Genomic DNA, 22,000 nt, shown 5'->3' on the forward strand with positions numbered 1-22,000 from the left:
AATTAGGGTTAGGACCTTGATTATGAGGCCGGGAGGGCCATAATTGAATTATGATGCTATATAATGATCATATGCATGCTTATGTGAATTATATTATTATATGATGATAAATGCATGCATATGGGTGTATTTTAATTATAAGGGCATTTTGATAATTTGGCTCGTTGAGGGCGTAATTGTGTATTTTTGTGCATGTGGGTGAGTTATGAATGGTACCACATTATATGTGGATTTGTTCGAGCTTTTCGGTATGAGACGATCATGATATGCAAGTGTTCGGTCTGGTCATAACGGGATTATGTCCGGGGCTCGGGGTGAGTCTCGGGGTGATTTTAATGATTAGAGCATTACCAGGAATTAAAGGGTAATGGGATATGGATTATTGGTATGTGAGAATCTTGAGAGTAGCGAGGATTGGAGGGTGTTAATTTTGATTAACGAAATGGGTGTGAAAGGACGGTTTTGCCCTTGGTGGCTATTAAGGCTTTATTTTAGACTTGAGGGCATTTAGGTCTTTTCCCCCCAAAGGATTTATATCAGCCATTAAGGCTGTAGAGGAGTAACAAAAAAAGAGTCCTATCTTTCCTTCTCTCCCGATAGGTTTCTCCCTCATTTCTCTCTGAATTTTCAAGCTTCTTTTTTAGGAATCAAGCCAAGGAACTAAGCTAGGATAAGCTAGGGTTATGCTCCACCATTGAAGAGGGTGTGTTTCTGAGAGTGAGGTGAGTTTTTAGCCATTAGAACTCTTGGTTTTGCTCTATTTTCTTAGTTGAGTTCGAGCTGGTTTTTGGGTTGGAAAGTGGGGAATTGATTGGAGTTTTGGCTAGGGTTCTTGGGGTTGTGGTGCCTAGGTTATGTGGAGGTGGTATTTAGGTTCATTTGGGACTTAATTTGATGTTTGGAAGCTTTTGGTTTGGGTTAGAAATGGTGGAATCGAAGGAAGAGTTTTCTTGGATGATGTTGGCTGAAGGTAGCGCTACAGTGCTACCTGCAGAGGAGGCTAGGGCGGTTTGGTTCTGAGTATAGCGCTGGGGCGTTAGGAGGGCAGTGCTGTAGCGCTGCCCTGTTTCTTCATAACCCTGTTTTGAGTGTTTTTAAGGGTTTTTGGCTCAGGGTTTCAATCCTTAAGGCCCGGGATCGAATCTACTCACCGTGTGGGCATGTTTCGAGGTCCCGAGAGTGGGGTTTAGACCAAGACCCTATCTTTGATGATTTTCATTAATCGGAGATTGTATTTGGTTATGACTAGGTGACCGATATAGGATTAAGGATCGATAGTTCTCAAGGGTTGTTCTTGTTTTAATTCTCGCTCGAACCGGAGGTAAGAAAACTGCACCCTGTGTATATGTGACATGCATGGTTATTCTTGATGCATGTTGGATGTTTAAATGTAATGCACGAGAAACATGTGATTAGGACATGCTTTGTATACTGAGTATGATATTATTCAGAGCTTGAGCCTCTGTGTTTATGCATGATCCTAATTGTGCAAGTATTTGTTAAGTAAGCATGTTGAATGCCCTGTATTCGGATATTTGACATATGATATATGTTTGGTGGCATTGCTTACTTGTATATGGCACTAACTAGTCAGGGACACTGACCTAAGAGTCAGAAATGACATAAGCGTCCTGAACGCAGGGCTGAATGAAGATTAGATCTAATCGATATCAACATTGAATGACTCATATGGGGTATTAATGCTGGACCGACCCTAAGGTCGATGAAACTTATAAGCGCTTGACTAGTCTAAGACTAGTTACTCAGAGCCAGGGCCTAAGGCCTAGGTGACTGTTTGTCACATGGCTAGGGGACGATGTTCAAGGGTTATGACTCTATGGTCATGAGGAAGGTTATGTTGGTGACTAGTCATCATGCACCTATCCTATCTAAGCTAGTGAAAGGATCACTTATCTACTCGACAGGTTTATGCTGGTGACTATTTCACCAGATACCTATCTTGTTTAAGCTAGTGAAAGGATCACTTATCTACTCGACAGGTTTATGCTGGTGACTATTTCACCAGATGCCTATCTTATTTAAGCTAGTGAAAGGATCACTTATCTATAAGCCCTGGTGACCCTATCGTCACATGGCTATTGGGAACGCAACCCACCTTAGTGACTGTACCACTGTCAGTCTTCAATTTGGGGCTGAAAGCTCTGAATGGCTATTATGGTCATTGGTTGATGTGTTATACTCAACATTATGTGGATTTGTTTGCCTGCTGGAATAGGGCTATATCTGCTAGGCCTGTGCCTTATGATTTGATGACATGTTATTTCTGTTCATGAGCATATTAAGTTTTCTTGCTGGGCTTCGGCTCATGGGTGCTATGTGGTGCAGGTAAAGGCAAAAGAAAGCTGGACCATCCTTGAGCTGGAGAGCTTACGTGACGATGTGTACATAAGCGGCTGCTCAACCGCCACGACCGAGGGTTGAAAGAGGAACTAGGGTTAAACCCTGTTTTGCCGCTTAGATCGGCCTGTTGTAAATATTTTCCTGTAATAGACTCTTAAATTATATTTTTGGGATCCCAATATATACAGTAAACGTTCTAATGAAACGTTACATCTTAACCAAAAAATTTAATCCCTAAATCGCTACTCATACTTAGTTACACGTTTTTGGCCAAACGACTCGATTAGCGAGTTTAGCACTGGTTACAAGGCACACTGTAACGATCCCTGGAGTTTGGGGCGTTACAATGAGGATGTCAAAATAGGTCTCTATGTTTTTGTTGTACTTTTATCTTTTGTTTTGTATTTGGCATTATGGTGAAATGTAATTGTTGTTTTATTTTTTTAACTGAAAAAAAATGTAACTGTGTTGAAGAAATGAAGAAAAACATCATTTATGGTTTATGTATTTTATTGAATCTTATATATTTGGCAGCATATATTTGTTATGTATTTTTATTGAATCTAATATATCTGGTAGCATATATAGTTGTTGAATTGTAATGAAATTTGATTAAAACAAAAAGATTTACAATAGAATAATACAACCAGAAAAATAATGTAAAAAGTGAGCCAACATTTTCATTCAGTAAACTAGTATTTGTTTACAAGATAGGTTTGCTTATAGTGTAGTGACCAAAAAGTTGAAATAACACTAACACTACAACACATCTGGTGTACAAAACGTGATCCTAAATCAGATTTACAACCATGCTCAAATACATTAGTAATTTACAACCTTGCTCAAATACATTAGTGATCCTAAAACAGATTTACAATCTTGCTCAAATACATTGAAATGGTATTCAATAAGCATGAGACTGATAAAAAAATAGAGACAAAAGTAGGCATAGCAATTTACTTTGAGCTCCTAACTTATCCAATAAACTGCTTGTCAATCAAATAACCAATTACCACTGTAACGCCCCGATTTCCCGAGACATTACTTAGGGAGTTTGTTTAAAATAATTATTGACGCGGTTCTTCGCCAACAGGTAATTAAGAGAAGGAGAGAAAAGGATTAGTGCTAAATGTGAACCGAAATAGATATATGATCTTAGAGGACGAAAGGGGTGACTCAAGACACGGTTTTTAAGTGGTTAGAAGGATAAAATCCTTCTACTCCACTAGTCAATATTATTGATCTATACTGAGTATTTGGTTACAAAGTATTTCTTACAAGAGATTATTTTTCCAACCCCTATCAACTCCCAGGGTCTCCATATTTATAGGAGAAGGCACCTGGAAATTGGTAGGGAGGTCATCCCGTGACCTTCTTACTTGTCATATCAATTCTGTGACATTCATGATTAATTCCTAAACTTGACACATAAGTGTGGTCAAATCAATAGGTAAGGAAGTAATGGGCCGCATGGCCCAACCCAATCGTGGGTGTCTGAACACGCATGTTCCTGCTGCGTGTCCGAGAAGTCAGGGGGATATCAGACACGTGATGCCTGATATATGCACGTTTACCTTGTGTGTGTTTACTTCTCAAGGGGTCATAGCTCCATATCCAACTCGTACTGCGAGCTTCATACTGGACTCAACCTTCGACCTTCAGGGGGCCTGCTTCAGTCTTGGACAATGGAGGCGAGCCCTTTGGGCTTCCTTGAGCTAACGACAGAAGCTCCGGTCTTAGGGGAGTTCATGAGATAACTACGATTAGTCAGCAACTCGGCTTGCTAATCAGCCCGCGGGAAAACCAGGGCGTACATCTGCCCCCTAAGCTCCTGCTCGTGGTATACCACATCGTATATAAGACCACAGTAGGGGCTTTGGACTTCCCCATGAACTATTCGCATCCCACTTTTTATGCAGGCGTCTGATACGTGGAACATTGTGGGTGGTGATGGTACATCTTACGAGAACCGCATTTAATGGCCTAGCCCATGCCCAGCCGTCGTTTCGTATTTCAAGTAGAGGGCCTCGGATCCCCCATCAGGGCCATCCAACGGCCCTCTATACGTGATCCTTTACGCATATAAAAAGGGGTGGCCACCCTACGCATGGGCCACCCTTTCATTCGAAATTTTTCAAGCTTCAAGCTCCTCTTCTTCTTCTCTCTATATCTCCAGAAGAACGAAACCCTCGACCCTGCTATTGCCACTTTCAGCGTTCAAGAAGCTTAGGCGCACAGATTTCTCCGAAGCTTTGGAAGCTATTACACCGACGAAGCTCTTACCAACGCAACACCTTGGTCTACCTCCCAGCCACACACTGTAAGTTTCCTGACCCTGTGTGTTTTGAAAATATGTTACTGTAGCTTAGGTAAAAAATTTCACTGTAGCCGCATGCAAGGGTTTGCTGGGTTTTGAGGATATGGAGCGTGACAGCCTTTTTAGGTTAGGGTATATTTGTTGTAGGAAATCGCTTTAGAGTATGGGTTTCAGGATGCTTTTTCTGGAGAAAATTTATGGGTAGGAGTTTTGGGAATTTTGGGTGCAAAATCGGGTAGCTTAGGGAACACGCCTCACAAGCAGTTTTGCAATTTTCTGCCTACTGAACCTTTCCCCCCAAGGCAAATTCTATCCTGACCCTCCTGACACACGAATCCCGAGTAATCGGGGATCGGTTGGGAGCACAGGCACGTGTTCATCGAACCGTGTGGTCCCACTCTCCACGGGCTGGGCTTACCTCAGCTCGTGTAAATAATAATTGCTTTTTCCTCATGCTTGGGTCGCCTTTTCTAAAATGTTTTCTTTTGTTCGTTAGGCGACCAGATGGCTCCAAAGAGAAATCTCCCACAGAAGAACGTCAGCAGCTCGGCCTCCCATCGGGACAAAGGGAAGGCGGCGATGCCTAGCTCCCCGATCCCCCGCTTCGGGCCGGCAGTGGAGAAGGGTCGAGGTGGCCCCCGATGCCTTCTTTGAGGCGGAAAGGATCGTCTCGAAGGTAACCGACCAGGTGAAGATTAACAAAATCTTCCTTTCCCACAACATCGCCCTGGGGAAAGCGTCCGTAGTGGCCCGACCTGCTTCAGAAGGCGAGCGGAGCTGTGCGCCGCTCGACGAGTCGTTCGTGGCCTGGAGTGGGGAAAATTTTAAGGCAGGGGCCTTCCTTTCACTGGATCAGTACTTTGCTGATTTCCTTAACTATGTGGGGTTGGCCCCATTTCAGCTCCCCCCCAATTCCTACCGTCTGCTGGCAGGGTTGAGGTATTTGTTCCAGAAGCACGAGTGGGAGGTCCCCACTCCTGCAGACATTTTATATTTCTTCTGCCTCAAAGCCAGCCCGGACCAGCGGGGGCGAGGTGACAGGTTCTACTATTTAACCCGGTTTCCTAATACGGCAGCGGTCATCGAGCTGCCCAGCCACCCCAATGACTTTAAGGACCAGTTCTTCATGTCAACTGGTTTCCGGAACTGCGAGCACCACTATTTCAATCGTCCTCGTAAGTTTCTCCTGTCCTTAGCTCGCATTTTAAGTGTTATTTTAGCTCCTCCCGTACCCTATTTTGACTCAGACTAATCTTGCAGCCATCTTCGCGAGGACAGAGAGATCTGTGACCCTCGGGGCCCAATACGAAACACTGGCGGGCTTGCCCCCCAGTGAGAAGGACTATCGCGCGCTCGTGACGGACAAGACGATGGTGTTCTGCAAGCTGATTTTTCCAAATCAGACCCTGAACCTAAAGAGGCCCCGGGGACCGCCCCCAGCTCGGGACACCAGACCTATCATCGTGGAGGAGGTCGCGGGAGATGAAGATGAGGAGGACGAGGGCGACGAAGTTCTGCTCATGAGGAACAGGAAGAGGACCTTGGAGGTCGCCCAGAGGATGGGCGAGGAGAGGATCCAATCCTGAGCAGCCGCGGGTCCTTCTGGCCAAGGTAACCCTTACTTGTTTAGGAGTCTAGATAGGGCCACTGCAGACCCCCGGCTGGCTAGGTTCAATCCTAGGCAGCTCTTCCATCGTCACCGAAGCGATCCGGACCTGAACACACTCCTGCTCCATTGTGTCAACCGGCTCGTGCTGGATCACCAAGAGAGCCGGCCTAGGGGTACCGTAGTAGTAGATAACACCCTAGCCTTTAGGTCGATCCTATTCGAGGAGTATGGGACCAACCTACGCACATGGCCATCATTCCAGAGGGGTATCTATTCTCCGGGGCTTAGGCAGTATGTAGAAGAATCTAGCCCTGAGTCAGAACCAGACCCAGAACTTGCGCCAGTTCGGAAAATGATCGTCTTAGGTTCTTCCAGCTCGGGGGGTAGGGCTCCCTTAGTATTCGCATACTTTTTATATTTAACCCTTTGTCCTTGCCTGTATGGTTGCTAACTTGTACTAACCATGTTTTTGTTTTGACAGAAGAGATGTCTTAGCCCGAGGATAGCTTGCGAGGTGCACTCTTCGGGGGAAACCCCTCGGCCGGGCCAAGACTAAAAAGGCTCCGGGGGTCCAGGAGCGCCGCTGGGGCCTCCACCAAGTCTCCGGCAAAGGAGAAGGAGAAAACCCCGGCTGCCCAGGACACGGGAGCAATTCTTCTTGCCGCAGGAGCAGGCCAAATGCCTCCACCACCCCCGCGAGCTCCAGCCGCTACTCAAGACGTAGGAATGGAGCTCGGGACTCCGGCCGTGGTGGCCTCTGATGTGCGCATCCCAGTCAATCCTCAGGACCTGGAGAAGATCCCAGAGGCCTTCCGGGGGACAGTGTACGAGTCGGCGAACTACGCCGTGAACCATATCTATAAGTTCACCGAGAAGGAACTTCGGGCCATTGAGACAATGAGCCCGGTCGGGGTGATGGAGTCTTCAATGAGCATGACCCTAACGGTAAGTTGCCCTGTTTTCTCTGTAAAGCTCTTACCCTTACACTTTGCCCTGTTTTTCCTCTAAAGCAATTTTATCTTTCATTTCTCGCAGGGCGTTGTCGCTCTCCACCGGAGCATCATCAAGGCCAAGACTCAGCTCGAGGATATGAGAGATGAGCATCAGGCTTCCCTTCAGAAGGCTAAGGTGACTGAAGATAAAGATGCCTTGGTGACCGCGAAGGCCGAGTTGGAGAAAGCCCTCTCGAAGGTCCAGGAGCTCGAAACCTCCCTTGCCACCTCGCGGACGGACCTCGAGGCTGCGAAGACTGAGATCCAGGCCGCCCTAGAGGCCGAACGGACCACTTCGGAGCAGTCCATGCAAGATCTGTTCTATCACTACTGGGCTTACAATCCGGAGGCTGACTTCTCCTTCATGTCACCAAGCCTTTGGGCGCGCTTGCTGGTGAAGTTCCAAGCTCGCCTTGAGAAAGAGGCACCGCCTACGGAGACTGGGGAAGCCTCTGGCGCGGCGGAGCAGGGTGAGACTGCGACCTCCAAGGGGCCATCTGACGGAGCTTAGGGCGTTCTTTCCCTGTTGCCTTTGAACATTTTCAAGTATTTTTTTTTTTGTAACCTTTGCATGAGGTGTTTTCACCTCGAGACAATTTGCTTTGACGTTTTTAATTTACGCTATTTTATGCTTTTAAGCATTTCGATTATAATTTATTGAAAAACCTAGTTCGCGTTAACTTTAACCCATATTTCGAGCTCTTGAAGGAGAACAACGATCAATAGATTTAAATCAACTTCTAAGTTTTATGACCCGGTTAAAACCAGGAACTTAATTTGAAAACTTAGTTCGTGTTAACTTTTATCCATATCTCGAGCTCTTTAAGAAGAACAACGATTACAAAATTTAAATCAACTTCTAAGTTTTATGACCCGGTTAAAACCAGGAACTTAATTTGAAAACTTAGTTCGTGTTAACTTTTATCCATATCTTGAGCTCTTTAAGAAGAACAACGATCAACAGATTTAAATCAACTTCTAAGTTTTATGACCCGGTTAAAACCAGGAACTTAATTTGAAAACTTAGTTCGTGTTAACTTTTATCCATATCTCAAGCTCTGTAAGAAGAACAACGATCAACAGATTTAAATCAACTTCTAAGTTTTATGACCCGGTTAAAACCAGGATAGGACTTAGTTAGCGTTAACCCTTATCAATATCTCGCGTTTTTAAGAAAACAACAGTCAACCGATAAGAATCAACATCTAAGTTATTAAGGAGACCTGGTTATATCCAGGTACCATATGCCCCCCAAGTAACTGGGAAAGGGTCTTTCGTGGTTATTTTAGGATTACACTTGCAAATATGCGTGAAAAGCTTATATTCATTGATACATAAGAAGTGGCCTTCCAGGCCTTACAAGTAGATCATTAGTAATATCTCTTTAAGTGGATGGCGTTCCAAGTTCGCGGGAGCGCCCCTCCATCAAGTCGAGCTAGCTTATAAGTTCCCTCCTTGATGACTTCGATGACCTGGTATGGTCCTTCCCAGTTCGATCCCAAAACTCCGTCTTTGGGATCTTTTCCGGCGAGGAAAACTCTTCTCAGGACCAAGTCGCCTACGCTAAAGGTGCGTTTTTTAACCTTGGTGTTGAAGTAGCGGGCAATTTTCTGCTGATAATGGGCGAGCTGGAGTTGTGAATCCTCCCGCCTTTCCTCAACCAGATCGAGGGAATGGCACAGGAGCTCGTGGTTTCGATCTTGGTCGTAAGATTAGACTCTATGCGAAAGAACCTTTATCTCCACGGGGAGGACTGTTTCACTCCCAAAAGTTAAAGAAAAGGGAGTATGACCCGTAGGAGTCCGATGCGAGGTCTGGTATGCCCATAGGACCTGGGGGAGCTGTTCTGGCCAGACCCCCTTCGCTTCATCTAATCTTTTCTTGAGGCTCGCCTTTAAGGTCTTGTTGACAGCTTTGACCTGGCCATTAGCCTGAGGATAGGCCACGGAGGAGAAACTTTTCACAATCCCATGTCTTTCACAGAACTCGGTGAACAGGCCGCTGTCGAACTGAGTACCGTTATCGGAGACGATCTTCTTGGGCAGGCTGAAGCGACAGATGATGCTTTTAACCATGAAGTCAAGCACCTTTTTAGACGTGATTGTTGCAAACGGCTCTTCCTCAGCCCACTTGGTAAAGTAGTCGATGGCTACCACAGTGTAACGGACCCCGCCCTTTCCGGTGGGCAGGGCGCCTACTAACTCTATTCCCCAAACGGCAAACAGCCAAGGGGCCGAGATCATTTTCAGCTCGACTGGAGGAGCTCGGGCAACTGCAGCGAATCGCTGGCACTTGTCGTACTTCTTCACGTATGAGATCGAGTCTTTGGACAGAGTCGGCCAGTAATATCCTTGCCTGAGAACCTTTAAGGCCAGGCTCTGCCCCCCAGTGTGGTCTCCGCAGAATCCTTCGTGAACTTCCTGCAGGATGGCCTTTGCCTCACTTGGAAGAACGCACCGGAGGAGAGGTAGGGAATGCCCACGTCGGTACAACACCCCATCGATCAGCGTATATCTCGGAGCTTGATACAAGATTCGTCGTGCGTCATTACGTCCTTCAGGAAGCTTGCCCTCGACGAGATACTCAAGAATGGGGGTCATCCAGGTCGGCCTAGCGTCAATCATTTCGACCTCCGCCCGATCTCCTTCTATACTTGGTTTTTCCAAGAATTCTATTGGCACCAACCCCAAGGTCTCCGTCTCTCCCGAGGTGGTGAGCTTGGCAAGAGCATCTGCATTGGCATTCTGTTCTCGAGGTATCTGTTCAATCGATCCTCGTTCAAATCCAGACAGCTCGGTTCTTACCTTTGCCAGGTAAGCAGCCATCTTGGGCCCCCACGCCTGATATTCGCCCAGAACCTGGTTAACCGCAAGCTGGGAGTCACTGAAGCACTGGACGGAGCTTGCCTTTAACTCCTTGGCTATCCTCAGCCCGGCCAACAAAGCTTCGTACTCCGCCTCGTTGTTGGAGGCCTTGAATCTGAACCTTAGCGCCGAATGGAATCTATGTCCCTCGGGGGATATCAGAATGATTCCGGCCCCGGAGCCGTTCTCCTTGGATGAACCATCCACAAAGATCCTCCACCACGAATGGGACGAGGCGACCTGGGGTGATCCCTCTGTTGGACTCTCCTGGAATCCCGTGCACTCTGCCACAAATTCGGCCAAGGCCTGACTTTTTATAGCAGTTCGGGGGGTGTAGAAAATCTCGAACTGACTGAGTTCGACAGCCCATTTTAACAGACGTCCCGATGCTTCAGGTTTTTGCAAAACCTGCCTTAAAGGTTGATCAGTCATGACGTGTATTGAATGAGATTGGAAGTATGGCCTGAGCTTTCGCGAGGCCGTGATTAGGCAGAACGCCATTTTTTCCATCAGCGGGTATCGTGATTCTGCCTCGAGAAGTCTCTTGCTGATGTAGTAGACTGGCTTCTGAACTTGGTCCTTTTCTCGTACCAGTACGGCACTAGTTGCATCCTCAGTGACAGCTAGGTAGAGAAAAAGAGGCTCGCCTACCTTGGGCTTGGATAGCACGGGTGGTTCAGCCAGATGCGTCTTCAGGTCGAGGAATGCGCTTTCGCATTCTACTGTCCATTCAAACTTCTTGTTTCCTCGGAGCAGGTTGTAGAAGGGCAAACATTTATCGGTTGACTTGGAAATAAACCGGTTTAGCGCAGCCACTCTTCCTGTTAATCCTTTGACATCTTTCCGCGATCTGGGCGAGGGAAGCTCGAGCAGTGACCTGATCTTAGCGGGGTTCCCCTTTTTTTTCTCGGGTATTGACTATGAACCCCAGGAATTTCCCTGATGCGACTCCAAAAGTGCACTTCTGGGGATTGAGCCTCATGCCATATTCTCGTAGTATCTTAAAACATTCCTCCAGGTCGGGAACATGGTTGTCGGCAGTCTTTGACTTGACTAGCATTTCATCAACGTACACTTCCATATTCTTTCCGATCTGGTCCGCGAACATTCTATTTACTAGCCTTTGGTAGGTAGCTCCGGCGTTCTTCAAACCGAACGGCATGACCTTGTAGCAATAGACATTAGTCGGGGTCATGAAGCTGGTATGTTCCTGGTCCGCCGGATTCATCACGATCTGATTGTAGCCTGAGTACGTGTCCATAAAGGACATGAGCTTGTGCCCCGTCGTGGCATCCACCAGCTGATCGATCCTTGGTAATGGAAAACAATCCTTGGGGCAGGCTTTATTCAGGTCGGAGAAGTCAATGCAGGTTCGCCACTTCCCGTTGGGCTTTGGAACTAGCACGGGGTTGGCGACCCAAATTGGAAATTTGGCTTCACGGATAAAGCCACATTTTTTGAGCCGGGCTACTTCTTTTTCTAAGGCTTCAACTCGGGTTGTTCCTAAACGTCTTTGCTTCTGAGACTTGGCAGGAACGCTTTTATCCAGATGGAGCGTGTGCATGATGACACTCGGGCTAATTCCCACCATGTCCTCGTGGTACCAGGCAAATACATCTAAGTTAGCCCGCAAAAATGTAATCAGCTCTGCCTTCCTCTTGCTACAGAGGTTTTTCCCGAGCTTGACCATCCGTGATGGATTTTGTGGATCAAGGTTCACCTCCTCGAGCTCCTCAATTGCCTGGAGCTCGGATCTGTCTTCGCCTACTCGGGGGTCAATGTCCTCACTCAAGGCGACATTTTCCCCTTTGGCGCTTTGAGGTTTTTCAACCTCAGGAGCCGCCAAGGGTTCTTGGGATTCCTTTTCACTTTGAATGGCCATAGCCAGATGCCCGGGTTTGGACTTTCCCTTCATGGAAATGCTGTAGCATTCCCTGGCAGCGAGCTGATCGCCCTGGATAGTGCAGATTCCTGTTGAAGTAGGGAACTTCATGGCGAGGTGTTAAATGGAAGTGATGGCCTCGAAAGCTATGAGCGTAGGTCGGCCCAAAATGGCGTTGTAAGCAGTGGAGCAGTCTATGACCACGAACTCGATTAGTTTAGAGACTGTCCGAGACTCTTCTCCTAAGGTGATCACCAGCTCGATCGTTCCTATCGCCGTTGATCCTTCTCCCGAAAAACCATATAGCATCATGGAGGTTTCCTTTAGCTCAGCGACAGTCAAACCCATCTTCTCTAAGGTGGATCGGAATAGGAGGTTCACCGAACTCCCGCTGTCTATAAGCACCCTCCTCACTCTCCGGTTGGCGAGCTGGACTGTTACAACCAAGGGATCGTTGTAAGGGAACTGGACATGGCCTACATCTTCCTCCGTAAAAATGATTGGTTGTCTCTCCAATCACTGCTGCTTTGACTGGCGCTGCTCCGGGACGAACTCCACTCCGTTGTGAGCCTTTAGTTCATTCACGTATCTCTTCTGGGCGCCTCTGCTCGTGCCAGCCATGTATGGTCCTCCAGAGATGGTGGATATCTCTCCTCCGACCACGGGAGGAGGAACATCCTGATCTACCCGAGGCCCAGGCTGACTGACTGGGACTTCTAGAGCAGGTCGACTCGTCGAAACCCTGTTCTGTGAGTATTGTGCCAAGGGACCGGCTCGGATGAGAGTCTCGATCTCATCTTTTAGGAGCCTGCAATCGTCGGTATTTTGGCCCACATCATTATGAAAACGGCAAAACTTGGAAGTGTCTCTCTTTCTTTTGTGGTGCTTCAATGGCTCCGGCCTCTTCCAGGGGACTCGAGTAGAGTTGGCTAGAAAGATACTCTCCCTGGACTGAGCGAGCTCGGTATACGTCGTGAAAATGGGCTTAAACTTATCTGCAGACTTATTCTTCTTTTGGCCGTGCTGACTGTTTTCGCCATTGCCCTTTCTTTTGCTTCCACCGGGCTGGTTGTTCTGTGTGACGTCTGGGGTCGCCGCCACGACCTCCGTCCCTACTCCAGCGGGCGGCTCGGGAACCTGGCTGGTTCCCGCGGCTGAGGATTCGGCTTCTTCCAAGTTTATCCATTCTTGGGCCCTATTAAGGAATTCGTTGACCGAACTGACTCCCTTCTTTTGTATATCCTTCCAGAGATCTCCTCCAACAAGGATTTCGGTTCTCATGGCCATGAGCTTGGAGCTTTCATCCGCGTCCCTAGCTCGGGCAGCGAAGTTCGCGAATCTACTCAGGTAGGCATTCAGCGTCTCACCGGGCTGTTGTCTCACGTTGGCCAGGGAGTCGGCCTAAACACGGGCGGCCTGGGAGGCGCGGAATGCCCTTTTGAAGTCAGCTGAGAAGGTCTTCCAGAAGCTGATGGACTATTTTTTACTTTGCTTAAACCACTGCCAGGCAGGTTCGGTCAGTGTGGAGGGGAAGATCAAGCATCTCAGATCCGGGCCGATGTTATGGGCCATCATTAGGGTGTTGAACATCCCTAAATGGTCCGACGGGTCTCCGTCCCCGTTGAACTTTGACAAGTGAGGCATACGGAAGCCAGATGGATATGCTGTTGATGCTATGTTGGGGGCGAAGAGTTCCATCTCGTCTCCCGAATCATATTCGTCTTTTTCTTTTTCAGACAGGAGCTTCTTCATCAGCTCCTCCATCTGGGTCAGGCGATCGAGGGTTTGGTCCTGATGTCCTTGGTTATTCCGGGGCTGTTCAACAGCTCCAGATCCATTGTACACATTTGGTGGGTTATTGCCCCTCCGACCTTGAGATAGGTTATTTGGGACATTCCCCCCGTTGCGTACTTCTGACAGAACCCCCCCTGAACGAGCCTGGCTGCCATCTCTAGCCCGGTTCTCTCTATGAGAGTTGAGGCGATCTCGAAGGTCGCCTCCCTGGGTGGTTTAGTGACTTTGTGCCAAACTCAACCGCTGGCGCAGGTCTCCTCCAGAGAGATCACTCCGGCGACTGCCGGTCCAGTGGCTCCTGCTGGATAGGCTTGGAGTCCGCCTTTGGTGGTGACGACCTGAGCTTTCCCCTGGCGCCCTGCTACGCCGGGAAGGTCCAGTTGATGGCAGGTTCCTCCTACTTCTCCCATAGGCTGGGATGTCCTGGACGGGCCGAGGAGGAGACGGATATCTGATCGAAGATGGAGGATGCCTGACGGGGGAGGCAATCCTAGTTCCGTCTGGACGGATCAAGTTTGGTAGGGGCCTTTCGGCCCTGCCAACCTGCTGGTCCCGCGCCGAGCGATCTGGACGAGGCGCCGAACGGTCGTCGGGGACGGGCTGACGTCACGAGCCCTCTCCGGATCTTCTTCGGGAATTTCCTCGAGCTCCCCTGGGCGTCCTCAAGGATGGCTGAGAGCTAAGAGTTGATGTCCTAACCGAACGGCTGTATTGTTGTTGTCTGGTCCTAGGCATTTCCCCGAAGTTTGCATCTCGATGGTGTGATGAAGGGGTGGAGTTGGCTGCTGGAAGTTTATCCGACCGGCTATGCCTGGACCGGTTACCCCGGCGAGACTTAGGAGCCTCACCTTGCCTCTCTCCAACGTTAACGTCGGTTGTGAGAGGGGGTAGTCGGGCCAAGATATCCTTGATTTGCTGGCTGGCCGTTGCTAACTTGCTCCTCAGTTGAGCGTTCTCCATCTCCACCGCAGTATAATAACACGGGTTCGGATTAGGCGGCCGAGGCGCCGAACTACCAGTATCGTCTTGGCCCGCCGGCTGTTTTCCTGGCCGCTGCTGGACTTCAGGAACTTGTTCATCAGGGATGGTAGTATGATGAGCCTCCTGCCCATCATGTTGTTATGTCTCGTTGCCATGCCTGGACCGTGTAGTCACCATAGTTGGATGTTTGTAGCAGCACTAATCGGAAAAGCTCTCAACGAAAGCACCAAACTGTTGACGCGGTTCTTCGCCAACAGGTAATTAAGAGAAGGAGAGAAAAAGGATTAGTGCTAAATGTGAACCAAAATAGATATATGATCTTAGAGGACGAAAGGGGTGACTCAAGACACGGTTTTTAAGTGGTTCGAAGGATAAAATCCTTCTACTCCACTAGTCAATATTATTGATCTATACTGAGTATTTGGTTACAAAGTATTTCTTACAAGAGATTATTTTTCCAACCCCTATCAACTCCCAGGGTCTCCATATTTATAGGAGAAGGCACCTGGAAGTTGGTAGGGAGGTCATCCCGTGACCTTCTTACTTGTCGTATCAATTCTGTGACATTCATGATTAATTCCTAAACCTGACACATAAGTGTGGTCAAATCAATAGGTAAGGAAGTAATGGGCCGCACGGCCCAACCCAATCGTGGGTGTCTGAACACGCACGTTCCTGGTGCGTGTCCGAGAAGTCAGGGGGATATCAGACACATGATGCCTGATATATGCACGTTTACCTTGCGTGTGTTTACTTCTCAAGGGGTCATAGCTCCATATCCAGCTCGTACCACGAGCTTCATACTGGACTCGACCTTCGGCCTTCAGGGGGCCTGCTCCAATCTTGGACAATGGAGGCGAGCCCTTTGGGCTTCCTCAAGCTAACGATAGAAGCTCCGGTCTTATGGGAGTTCATGAGATAACTACGATTAGTCAGCAGCTCGGCTTGCTAATCAGCCCGCGGGAAAACCAGGGCGTACAATAATAAACTATAAATACTTTAAGACACTAAAAGAAAATATTTATTTAAAATTTAAACAGACAATGAGATCTAATTATTTAAAAATAAAAATGTTGGATGCTAGGTTTAATAACAACAACATAAAGAAAAAAATTATTCAAGTCTGAAAATTTAAAACATGACATTCATTTCTAAAAACATAAAATAACTAGAGCCCAGCCTTTAACATGTTCCGTCCATGCCTCGAGTCCGCACCACTCACTACTTCGCTTTGCCTTTACCTGAACACAGAGTACCCGTGAGCATATGCCCAGTAAAAAGAGCTATGTAGGACATAACTCCCTAAACCAGAAAACATAGACTTCTACTAAACATAAATCAGCATCATAAACATAATAATCATCGTGCGATATATAAACACAATGTCACACTAACATAATGTGTGTTATACTCACACACATAAATACTAACAAGTCATGTTGATCGAACATGAAAAGTAATATGCCCTGGCTATGCCGTGCTCACACTCAGCATTCTCACTGTGGCACCTAGTATAGCCTGCGTTGTACTCGCACTCGGTCGTTCCCTCGAGACATCGTTGCCCTGTCTCCGCTGTACTCACACTCGACAGTTTCGTGGTGGCATCCTATTATCCTCAATTATACACACCCAAGATAATTCATGCAAGTTCTATACTCACACAAGCAGCTAGAATCTAGTAGCGCGCCTACTCTATCATCTAAGCATGTCTACTAACTAAAATCCCTAGCACTATTCTCATGCTAGTCAATCTAATACAACAATTCTGGTCACAAATATAATTACATTATTAAACAAATAAGAAAACAAGGTTGTACGCATAACGTACACCTTATGCGCAAATGTCCACTCTTCTTACCTTAAGCAATGCATTGTCTATTGACGTCTCCCGAACCACTTGTGTCATCTCGACGACCGCTAGCTCCTAGACATTTAATTACACAGCGACAATTCAGAATAAAGTAAAAATAGGTGTTAGGATTTTATTTCAAAACTCTAATTATCGAAATAATTTAACTATGCAATTTTAACGTACATGGCACGTACATTAAAATCATTTTTTAGAAAGGTTCATACCATAATGTCACGTGCACAAACAGGGATGTTTCTAACATAAAACATGAATTCATATAAATACTTTTTACGTGAAAATTTTCCAAAATGCCCTTAATATCATAATTACATAAAAGACTCAATAATTTTCTAAAATTATCATATGACAAAAAAATTTAACAAACAACTTTCCAAAACCCTAAATAATCAGAAAAGGCTAATATAAGACCAGAAAAATAATTTTTCACATTTATAAATTATTTTCCTCAATTTTCCAAATAAAACCCAAATAGTCATCCAGCCCAAAATTCAAACTATCCATACACAACTATTAAGAAGGCCAAAATAAACTTATAAAAAATTATTTTAGAATTTTCTGGATAACATAACTATTTTTTCTAATTAATTCAATAAAACTACATAAATGATTAAAAATAATATCTAACTATTCAGACCAGTTTCTAGACCCTACAGTAACACATAAAAATTTACCTTAGGATCCAAAACAATAGTATTAATATTTTTCATAATTAAAATATTGAATAAGCCAAATAAATCATGGGAATTACATAAATGATACAAATTCAAAATTAAAAATATAAAGAGCCTTGAAATCTCATTTTAAATATATAAAAAAAATTCCCATAATTTTTTGAATACTTTAAATAATTTTCCACGTTTATTTCTTCAAATCAAATATTTAAAAGAAAATAATTCAAGAAAATTATCAAACAGGTTCAAAGCTTAAATCTAAAAATACAAATCCTTTCTAAATCATATATAGATCATTCAAACATAAACTTATATTTTTCTAAACAATAAAAATATTTTTCATAATTAATCTCTATTTAATCTTCAATAAATCATAGTAATTCAAGGAAAAAAAAAATACCAAACCAATTGGAAAATGCTCTAACATTAATGTACAAATTTTTAGGATTGAAAAACCAAAGAAAAAACATCGAGAACTACCCAGATCGGGTTCGCTGGAGCCTCGCCGAAATCTTCTTCTTCTCCGTCGCTGGCAAGATTCTAACTCATCTTTCCGCTTATTTTTGACACTCCAAACCGGTTGGAAGTTGTTCCCAAAGATCTCAGCACCTCAAACAATTATTGAAGCTCAAGAAAATTGACTCAGGATGGTCGAATCGTCGCCGGTGTACCGCCAAAAATGGTGGTCAAAATGCAAAATTTTGTTTTAGAGCTTTCTGATCTGTTTCTTCACGTCCAAAACACTTCTTAGGGTGCCTCTAAGCTTTCTAAACACTTCAAACAAATCTGGAACCTCTCATGTTCCCTTAGATCTGAAATCGTTCAAGAACACCCACTTTAATGGTGAAAAATAGTGATTTTTCGAACACTAACATTATAGCCCATTTGATTATGTCCAATACCCTTCTTAGATCATAGGAAAGACGTTCAAAACATCCAAAACTACCCAGAAATTATCTAGAGCTCACAAACCCGAAATCTCCATTTTCTCTCTCTAGAATGTTCCAAGAACAACTCTATGCTTCTCTCTCTCTCTTCCAATTTTTCCCTCTTCAGAACACTCTCTAATCATGATCTAACAAGAAAATAAATGAAGAAATCATCTGTTTAGAATGTGGAGCTATTCCCTCTCCTTAATTCTAGTCCCTCTCCTTAATTCTAGGTTATTACTTATTTTAAAATAAATAAATAAAAGCTACAATATCGTAACTGATCTAAATTTTGAATTTAACCAGTTTATCTAGCTTTTAATCATAATTTAATGTCCCTTAATTGCCCATTAACCAAATCCCACCATAAGGGCATTATGATCTTTTCACAATTTTCACAAAGTTATTATTATTTAATCCAATCAAATAACAATAATGCATCAAACCATATAATAACATAAAATATGCTAAATCATATAGGATGAAATAAATTCATGCATATTATTATTATTATCCCATAATAATAATATTCAATTAAATAATTAATAACTTAACTCGAGTCGTTAATTATATACTAGGCATTATACTCATGCCGGAAATTCAACTATCATTCCAAATATTCAAACATAAGAAATCGATAATCTTTATTGTAATTGGAACCCATACATATCTAAACCCATAAATATGTAAAATGACAAAATACTCTCAGTGGAAAAATTACAAAATTACCCTTTCGGGAAAACGAATATTACAACCACCTTGACTAACCATGTTTGGTCCTTGTTGCAACTGTATTGCTACCTTGCTGAGGTGGGTTCAATGGGACTTGCTACAAAATAAGATAGACAAATCAGGTAGCTTAAATGATAAATACCAAATAATAAAAATTAGTGAGCATTATTTGAAGTTTTTAGGAGATACCTGAGGTGGTGGCATTATTCCTTGTAGAGCACTCATATTTGTTGTTGAACTCACTAAAGCATTTTCTGGCTGACTGCTATTTCTAGCATAAGTACCAGGATCAACTAGGGGGTTGTCTTTTCCCTACAAAAATAAATCTTTTTTATCAATCCAAAAACAAGCAAACATTATGCTTCAAACCAGTTGCAAAGAATACAGTAGTAACTTACCGAATTGGAGTTGTTTCTAGCACAAGTTCTGAAGTTGTGGCCCACTGCACCACAGCCAGATATCTCATTCTCACATATCTTCGTTTCAATTTCTTGCTTGTTTGTGGAGCCAACTCATCAAGTTCAACTCTTCTACTTTTCTTAGGCCTACCAGGATGAGTCTTCCCAATTGGCTTAATCATTCTAACCTTGCCACTTCTAGGCCACTCATCTTGATTCCTAATTGGAAAAAATTGATGAGAGTATGCCTTCATGTAGTATTCCTTGGTATACCATTTGGAGACATATGTCACTCGATCCTCCCTTTTATGCCAAATAGATGCAACAACATGACTACATGGAATACCAGTGAGTTCCCATCTTCTACAAGAGCAGACCCAATTTACCAAATCGATAGAGTACATGCCCACGTACATGTTCATCACTTGATACATAAATTCACTCCCTTTGGTGGGAATGTGACTTCTAGCTTCCACCTTGTTCTTTTCACGAACAGTTACTATCCTTGGTGCAATGTTTGACTCCCACATTATAACTGAATGCCTATTTTTAGTGAGCCTTTGCATCATGTACATCCTAATACGCTCTGAATAACAAGTTGTATGCTTCCTCATCAATTGATTTGATCTCCAACATTATAGCTTCGAATCTCCTAATAGATACCTCTCTTGCAACTTTCCATAAAAGGTCTTTCAAGGTTTTATCCCTAAAAACTTTGTTGAAACTCTTCTCTAGATGTCTTGCACGATGCATGCTCTAAACACTTCAATGCTTGCTCTTTGCTTGACTGTAATAAAGCTCCAATGGTTTGAGTTTTCAATTTTTAAGTCCACCTTCAATGGGTCCCGAAACGAGCTCCATGAATCCTTATTTTCTGTCTCAACAACACAAATGCTATATGATACATTTGGTTATTCCCATATATTCCAACTGCTGTTAAAAGTTATCATTGATGTATACCTTTAATATGGCAGCCATCCAACCCAATAACAGGTCTACAATCCTCATTGAAATCTGCTTTTAATCAAGCATAGCAAATATACATCCTCCTGAAACGTGGCTTACCATTCTCACCAACTTCTGTCAAAAACTCAACAGTTGAACCCCTACTGGTCCACTTAATCTCCTTAGCATAATCCCAAAGAGCAGCGTACTGCTCTTCATAGCTCCCTTCAATTGCTCTAGTTTCCATCAGTCGAGCTCTATACGCTTTGTCCCGTGTAATCTCAATGACATTTTCCTTTCTAACCTTGTGCATGAAAGAAGAGATTCCCCACTTGTCATTCATCTTGAACTCATTCATGTTCTTCCAGTTCAACCATCTAGAAGTTGGAAATCTATTTGTATTCTTTCTAGCACATTTGTGTTCATCATTATAAGTTTTGATGACAAATGTGGCGGTGTCATCAATCTTCGATGCAAAGCAAACCCAAGGACAACCAACACCTTTACATTGAACCCTAATCCTATGAGGGTCATTCTTCTTTAAAAAAATGTCCTTTCCATTTTGGATTGCATACTCTCTAATTGCTTGCTTAAAAACTGCCTCATTTGGACATGATAACGCAATCTTACACATTCCATTAACACACTACCTTCCACTTAAAATAAAAAGCAATATGTTATGGATTTGTGAAACCTAAATCTCTAGCAATTCCACATAGCTCAAACATGCTCATGTTATCCACATCTTGGAAATTAATGTATTTAGTAACCCACCAAGGTAGGTTAGAATGTTACCTACATGCTTGAGTTGTCCACTGTGACACACCTTTAGAGTGAACAATCCTGAATTTGGCTCTGCAAAATACAACAACATTTAATGTGACAATTGTAGATAAAAAAAAAACATTTAATGTGACAATTACTAGATAACTAAAGTTTGGATGGTCCCAAAATATGCTTACAGACCTGCTTTTAGTACTTGTTATCAAGCAAAGTCAACATGCACACACCAATACACAACAGACCCCACACACCCCCATCGACCTAACAAACCACTAGGGTAAATTCCAAAAAAATTTACAAAACTCCAAAAACATTGTCTAAGATTCCTTTGACCAGACCCAATTTACACAAAATGACAAAAAAAACCTCACTTTTTTTAGTACAAAGCTCTACAAGATTCCTTTCTTTTTTACAATCTACATGTCCTTCATCCCCATCTTCTCCATCCCAAAAAACTGACCCAATACAAAATCAAAAAGAATAAAAATAAACACTAAATACCAACCGTAAAAGGGAATGTCGTTCTTATCCTGACACTCCTTCGAGTGTCCTTTCTTTTTTAATGGTCTAGTTTTATTCTTCCCCATCTCCGTCGACTACAAAGGCTTCATATTCAGTCAATACATGTGTCCTTCCTTCGCTTTTGTTTCTTCGTTTCAGCAAAAAAAAAGCCCTAAAATTGCCCCAAAAATAATTAGATTGAATGATTCACGATGAAAACCCCTCAATACAGATTTTACTTCCTTCCTTCGCTCTAGTTACTTCATTTCAAAAAAAAAAAAAAAAGTCCTAAAATTGCCCCCAAACTAATAAGATTGATCCCTAAAAACCCCTCAAATTCGACTTATCATTTGGCTCTAAAAAAATAT

At 44.1% G+C, this 22,000-nt stretch overlaps 1 protein-coding gene across 1 annotated transcript; it reads right to left on the reverse strand.

The window, feature by feature from the left end:
* Positions 1 to 19,036: 19,036 nt before the first annotated feature.
* On the reverse strand, positions 19,037 to 20,982 carry LOC133814897 (uncharacterized). The gene is made up of 5 exons (XM_062247804.1): positions 20,469 to 20,982; positions 20,364 to 20,417; positions 19,427 to 19,989; positions 19,195 to 19,317; positions 19,037 to 19,102 (listed from the first exon to the last, which is right to left on the reverse strand). The coding sequence occupies exons 1-5, from the start codon at positions 20,980 to 20,982 to the stop codon at positions 19,037 to 19,039; spliced, it is 1,320 nt and encodes a 439-aa protein (XP_062103788.1).
* Positions 20,983 to 22,000: the final 1,018 nt, after the last annotated feature.

The sequence above is a fragment of the Humulus lupulus genome, chromosome 1 (genome assembly GCF_963169125.1).
Source record: "Humulus lupulus chromosome 1, drHumLupu1.1, whole genome shotgun sequence".
Lineage (NCBI taxonomy): Eukaryota > Viridiplantae > Streptophyta > Magnoliopsida > Rosales > Cannabaceae > Humulus > Humulus lupulus.